This window comes from Bemisia tabaci, chromosome 1 (assembly GCF_918797505.1).
Source record: "Bemisia tabaci chromosome 1, PGI_BMITA_v3".
In the NCBI taxonomy this organism is placed as follows: Eukaryota; Metazoa; Arthropoda; class Insecta; order Hemiptera; family Aleyrodidae; genus Bemisia; species Bemisia tabaci.
The window spans coordinates 5,526,021-5,532,547 of NC_092793.1; the positions used below are offsets into that span (position 1 = coordinate 5,526,021).

A 6,527-nucleotide genomic window follows, 5' to 3' on the forward strand; every position below is an offset into this window, starting at 1 on the left:
GGGTTCCATGCACAAAATTTTTTTTCTCCGTGTTTCCTTTTAGGGGACGCAACTAAAATTTCACCTTCTCGTGGTGTTGGCGGTTTTTACTAAGTGGGAACCGTCCATTTTAAGATATAGTCTATTTCTTGCCCTGCCATTATTATTCTACAAGTTAATTGTGGAGTGAGAATTTCATAATGTTTTCTATGAAATCTTCAAAATATAGTGATAAAAAATTTGCAACTACTACAAAATCGGCTCGCGAAGCGAGCCGAATGTCACTCGCGTAGCGAGTGACGGGGGTCCAGGGGGCGTAGCCCCCGGCTAGGCGTGACGGGCGCGCGAAGCGCGCCCAGAACGGCTAGTAACTGTTATATAAATGACCTGAATGACCTTAACGTAAACCTATCTCATTTTCATGAATGATGATGATGATCCCATTTCAATGAACACCCTCGACTCTCAGACTGCGTGGGATAGGTATTACTAGAAATATTAGTGGCTCCGAGACGAGTTAAAAGGGGATAATTCGGCACACAATCCGAGGAGCCCTGTTAAAAATATATTAAAAATATAAAAAATTAAAATTTTTAAAACAATATTTTATAATATTTTTAAGGTATATCATAATTATTATTTTTGTAAATATTTTAAAAATATTATTAAATATTATTTTAAAAATTTTAATTTTTTTTAAAAAATTTTTAAATTAATATTATAAAAATTTAAAATAAAAAAAGGAAATGATAATAATAATAAATAAATAACATAAATACATCGACATAAATTCAAACTAGAAAAAGGCCCAAATAATTAAAACTGGAAAAAGACGCAATTATAAAAAAACATTAATATCGTTTAGAAAAGAGAGAGGGGGGGGAGAGAGAGAGGGGGAGAGAGAGAGAGAGAGAGTTAAAAAAAATGAGAGTTAAAAAAATAGAGAGAGTTAAAAAAAATTATAGTTAAAAAACATGATAGTTAAAAAAAAGAGAGAGAGCTAAAAAAAAATGAGAGAGAGTTAAAAAAAAATGAAAATGAAAAAATTACATCATGAAATAAAAAACAATAAATAAATAAATAATAAAGTCTGTAAAATATCATAAGAAGTCGTCAATAAACAAACATATTACGGCCTCAGAGGCCTGCGATAGTTAAGAGATTGAATTTAGGGGCCCACCTATATCAAGCCTGGCTGGTCTGGTGGTGAAGTACTGGACTACGGATTGCAACACCATCCCGAGGCGTGGGTTCTAATCCCGACTAGGACGGCGCGGATTTAAGGTAAGTCACAACTCTATGATGCTCCACCACCTGGTAGTAACGCATATGAAAACTTGCACACTTCATAACTAGAGTGCGCTACCAGCCAGGAAGGATAATGAAAAATTCATTTTATACACTGTTTGAATTTGGTTATATAACTTTTATACTAAGGGTTACATAAAAAGCGTATTAGAAATGTAAACTTTTAACTAAAAAACTTTGTATCCATTACATAAACAATGAATTTTCTTTAGCTTGTGGTTATTTAAGGTTTATTCTTTTAAAAACAAATTTCTTATATAACTCTGCTACTAGGGGAGTCTTGATTTAGGTGAATATCCTTTTCATTCAAACAAAAAGTCAGATTAAAACAAAATAAAAAATCAAGAGTATTTTTTCTTTATAATGTTTATAAGAGTCTGGGTTTTACATCCAAGCAGCTTTTTTTTTCAGTGTAAATCCGATTTCCTAAATTTTCGATAAAAGTTCCGGGAAAAAATTTCGGAAGATAACCGGATTAAGTTCCAAAAATTTTCAAATTTGATGGGATCGATAATCTGGAAACTGATAATCGGTCAAACTGACAAAAAACCCCTAAATTCCGAGAAAATTCAGTTAATAACTGGGAATTCCGGAATATTCCGGGAATTTCGAAGCTTCTTAGTGAAGTTCCGAGAAAAGTAACAAAATTTGGAATTAATTCCAGGAAATGATAGCACTGGGTTAGTAGCATTCAATGATTCATATTATTTACGAAGAGTGTCCTTTGTTGCAGGTACTGGGCCATCACTGACCCGATCAACTACGCGCAGAAGCGGACTGTGAAACGGGTCAACGGGATGATCGCAGCTGTCTGGGTTCTATCGGCAGTCATCAGCTCGCCCCCGCTGGTCGGTTGGAACGACTGGCCGGACGAGTTTCACAGGGATACGCCCTGTCGGCTCACTAGTCAACGGGGCTACGTCATCTATTCATCGCTAGGATCCTTTTATATTCCGTTGCTCATCATGACGATTGTCTACGCCCAGATTTTCATCGCCACTCGCCGGAGGCTTCACCAGCGAGCGATGGCTTCCCGACTGGGGGCCAGTCAGCTCTCTTCAAAGTATAAGCCTGGCACTAATGACGCCCAAGTGAGTATATATGTCGAAGGCAATCAGTCAAATCAGGCATTTTATCAAATGCCTAGGTCGGTAGTCAAATTTTGACAGTTTACGGAATTCTGTGAATTTATGACGAGGAGTTCACGGGTTTTCAATATTTTGGGAAGACTAACTCCTCAAATCGGCGAACTCTCCCTCTTCCTTCCTTCCTACATGTCTCTAGTACTATTCTCTATTTAGCTATAGCTCTAGACTATTTGCCCTCGACATATCGACGGTGAAACTACCAAACCACGTATCTCGGTTTGCGACGTCGCAGACTTCCCGTCATACTTTATTTTTTAAATGAAAAGCTACTTAACGTCCAGTCTTGAAAATTTCTGTGATTTTTCCTCTTCGTGCGGAGAAAATTCTGTGAAAATTTCAAGGAATGATATTGATTTGGTCTGCTTCAAAAAAATGAAATGCGAGCGTAGATTTTTAAACACCGCAAACAAGATACGTGGTTTGGTAGTTTCACCGTCGATATACGCAAATCTGCCATGATATCCAAGAGAGCCGTAAGTCACAAATTTTCGAAATCGAGCTTCCTTCAAAATTCGGCTGATCTCTATCAGATGAAACCACTGAAATAGCCCATTAACCTACATTCGTCTAATTTTGTATGAAAACTAGGCACATGAGAAAGCCGTGGGTGCGCAGGAAATGACGTAGTTTCAAGTATAGCTCTAGCATAGCTGAACCTGAAAATGTGTTTGTTGTGTGTCCAAAACGCAACCGCAAAAGCATGCAGAAGATAAAAATTACGGCTACCTTGTCTAACAGTGATAAGTTCTAACACTAGCCCAATATGAACATTAATAGTATCCTTTCTTTATAATTGAAATTGAAATATTGAGCGATTTTTTTAGCCTCAGAGGAGGGTCCATCGCAAAAATATGAAAAAATTAGTCATCTCAGGAGCAATTATGCGCCATTTCCATCAAAAATTTTATCCAATAACAATTTCAAAGATGAAAATGTGTCATGCACTTACTTAACAGAGTTATTGGAAGGGGCCGAGTATAGATGCCAGAACTGCCATGCTAGGGAAGAACGCCGTATGAACCTTTAGGCGTTCCCAAATTTGCTTTGATTAAATACGCATTTATTGAGAGAGTTGTGATTAATTTTTTTCCAATTTTTCAAACAACTTTTTTGGTAATTTTATCTAAAATATCTGAAAATTTCAATGAACATAACTATAACATAATTTACAGAATATAACTTACACGTGACTTTCCCATAACATTCGTCATAAAAAACATATATGCATAACTTTTCCCAAAAATACGTGTTTTATCCGCGGGTCTTAAGCAACTCTCGAATGTTCATACGGCGCTCTTCGTTAAGATCGAAGGGAAGGTTCAAGGCCTTCCAGCCCTTCTATTTTTGCCCATGCACTAATCACAAATTCATCTACGTGATAAATAAAAGGTTTTAAAAGAACAATTTTTTTCACTCACTTGCGACAACTTTTTCCATTGGCAAACGCGTTTCGAGCAAAGTGCGGCTCATCTTCCGTGCGACCGAACGGTGCGACATATTGTGGCGTCGCGTCGCACCGAAGATGAGACGCACTTTGCTCTACACGCGTCTGCCAATGGAAAAAGTCGTCGCAAGTGAGTGAAACAAAATTGTTTTTCTTAAAACACTTTTTTTACGTGAAAACTTGTGCGGTTATTAGCTCCCTCATTTTATATTATCACCTACGTGATGATTTATCGATTTGAATACTCTCTGATTACAGGTGACGATCGAGCAAGAGTCGGTGAGCAGCGACAACAACCGCAGTCCCTCGCCGACAGGGAAGCGGCCGAAGAAGGGCTCGAAAGGGAAGAAGAAGAAGAAGGAGAAGGAGAAAGAGCTGGCCAAATCGCAGAAGGAGATGAATAGACTATTATCAAGCTTAGACACGGAGAACTCGCTCTCGGACATCCAGGACCACTCCTCGGAGTCGGCGAAGAAGGACTCGGACAAGGAGGTGAAGACGGTGGCCATGCGACCCGAAGAAGTGCCGACCAAGATCGCCGTCGTGTCCACCAACAACAACTGTCGACCGGTCCAGGTCTCGCAATTCATCGAGGAGAAACAGCGTATCTCCTTGTCGAAGGAGCGCAAGGCGGCGCGCACGCTGGGCATCATCATGGGCGTTTTCGTCATATGCTGGCTCCCGTTCTTCCTCATGTACGTCGTTTTGCCGTTCTGCGCCTCGTGCTGTCCGTCGGACGCCTTCGTCGACGTGATCACCTGGCTCGGGTACATCAACTCCGCCCTTAATCCTATCATATACACCATATTCAATTTGGACTTCCGAAAGGCCTTCAAGAAGCTCCTTCATATCCCGGTTACGAACCGATGATCCGAGGGAGGCGTGTGAGGGGCTTCCGTCTACCAGGAGCGGTAAACAGACTTCGTCGTTTCCGTCACGAAAGAACGTAACTCCATTTCAATGTTGCCAAACTTCTCCTCGCAAATTGCATGTAAACCAGGGGAATCTTGGACATTTCTAACTGAAAATGCATTCACTGAAAAAAAAACTCCGGCCGTGGGAGCCGCAATTACGGGCTATATATGTAGACATACCGTCCGTTCCGGGCTCCAAGGCCGAAAATTCCGGCTACTGGAGCCGTAGTTTCGGCCTCTTAACCCGGAGCAATCGAAGCTACGGCTCCAGCAGCCGGAATTTTCGGCCTCGGAGCCCGAACGGACGGTATGTCTATATATAGCCCGTAATTGAGGCTCCCACGGCCGGAGTTTTTTTTTTCAGTGTTCGATTTCTCCTCAGGTTTCATGCAAAAATCAGAGAAATCTTGGATAGAACTTGCACAGGCACATTTTTATAAAGTAAATTAATTGTTTGAGTCAATTTGGTAGCCTTAGAATGAAGTTTTGTCCCTTTGTCCGGGAGCCGACGACTTCGGGCGAATTTCTGCGGGTGGATTTGGTCACATTTTTAGACAAGATCGGTAGAGTTGCAACCCAAAAGAGAGCTCTGCTCAGGTCAAGAACTAGACTCAGTTGCTGCATTAATTTTGCCTAATGTTTGAATTCATCGTATTCATTAGCGGATCCAGCAAATTGGCAACATTGCTTTTACCCATTTGAACTTATGGAAATGTATCGATTCTCGTGGAGGCCAGATGCCCTGACAAGAATCGATTAATTAACATAGGTTTAAATGGAGGAAATCCGATGTTGCCAAATTGCTGGATCCGTCTCTGATCCTATTTTTGACCCACGTCTCGAGTTGGGTTGAGAATTTTGAATGTGGTGGTAACCACAGCCAGTATTCAAACCAAATGGATGTATTTATATCAAAGGGAACTACATTCATTGTGAAATAATCCCTGTCACGTATGCGTCATAAGATGCATAATGCATTCTGATTGATCTCAGGGCTCATGTCGAAAGGATGTATGTCCTTTTGATTTAAATGCGTCCAAATGTCGTAGACACACCGTCGCCTGGAAGGAATTTCGTTTTGTTGTAACGAGGATTGGCAGTAGGCCAAAAGTTTAGCCAAATCCACTCGCGGTAAGTCGACTTTTAGCAGAGAGGAATCAACTTAGGGCAAATTCATTACGTGTTTCAAACAGAACATTCAAAGAGTCGATTGTGACTGAGTCAAGCAAAATTGCTCTGCAAGTTACTGCTACCGACTATATAGTTACTGTTCAAACTTGATCTTTTTTAAAGGCTGGCATTTGAGCCGGTATAAAGTGACTGTGTCGTTTCCTAACTCCCGTTTTTCGTCATCAAAGTTTGAATGACCATAAAAAGGTTAATGATGGGGATTTTTTTGTGTTCCTTGCATCAGAAAATGCAGAACTAAAAGTTCTGGGATAATTATCTTATTTACATGTGTATCCATGGTTTCATTTATTTCTTCCTTTAAAGGACCTTCGCCTGACCTCATCACATTATGTCTTCTTCAATTGTTCCACTCCTCAAATTTCAACTGGCTAACTAAAGACCACAACGTGAGAAGCAAATGTATCTCGATTATATGCCTAAAGGAATTATTTATCATGAAATATTGACAAAAAATCTGAAAAAAACACCATCTCAATCGCCCAGACACGCTTTTCTTCACTCACATTTTAATGAACAAATACAAAAACTGCCATCGGTCAAAAA

The 6,527-nt window shown here is 40.0% G+C and overlaps 1 protein-coding gene across 1 annotated transcript; it reads left to right on the forward strand.

Moving 5' to 3' along the window:
* Positions 1-1,979: 1,979 nt before the first annotated feature.
* LOC140226075 (putative tyramine receptor 2) lies at positions 1,980-4,920 on the forward strand. The gene is made up of 2 exons (XM_072306535.1): positions 1,980-2,378; positions 4,138-4,920. The coding sequence occupies exons 1-2, from the start codon at positions 2,085-2,087 to the stop codon at positions 4,747-4,749; spliced, it is 906 nt and encodes a 301-aa protein (XP_072162636.1). The 5' UTR covers positions 1,980-2,084; the 3' UTR covers positions 4,750-4,920.
* Positions 4,921-6,527: the final 1,607 nt, after the last annotated feature.

Coding starts and splice junctions, on each gene's coding strand:
- LOC140226075 (XM_072306535.1), top strand. CDS start 2,085: ATGATCGCAGCTGTCTGGGTTCTATCGGCAGTCATCAGCTCGCCCCCG. Junction 2,379..4,137: donor CTGGCACTAATGACGCCCAA/GTGAGTATATAT, acceptor CTCTGATTACAG/GTGACGATCGAGCAAGAGTC.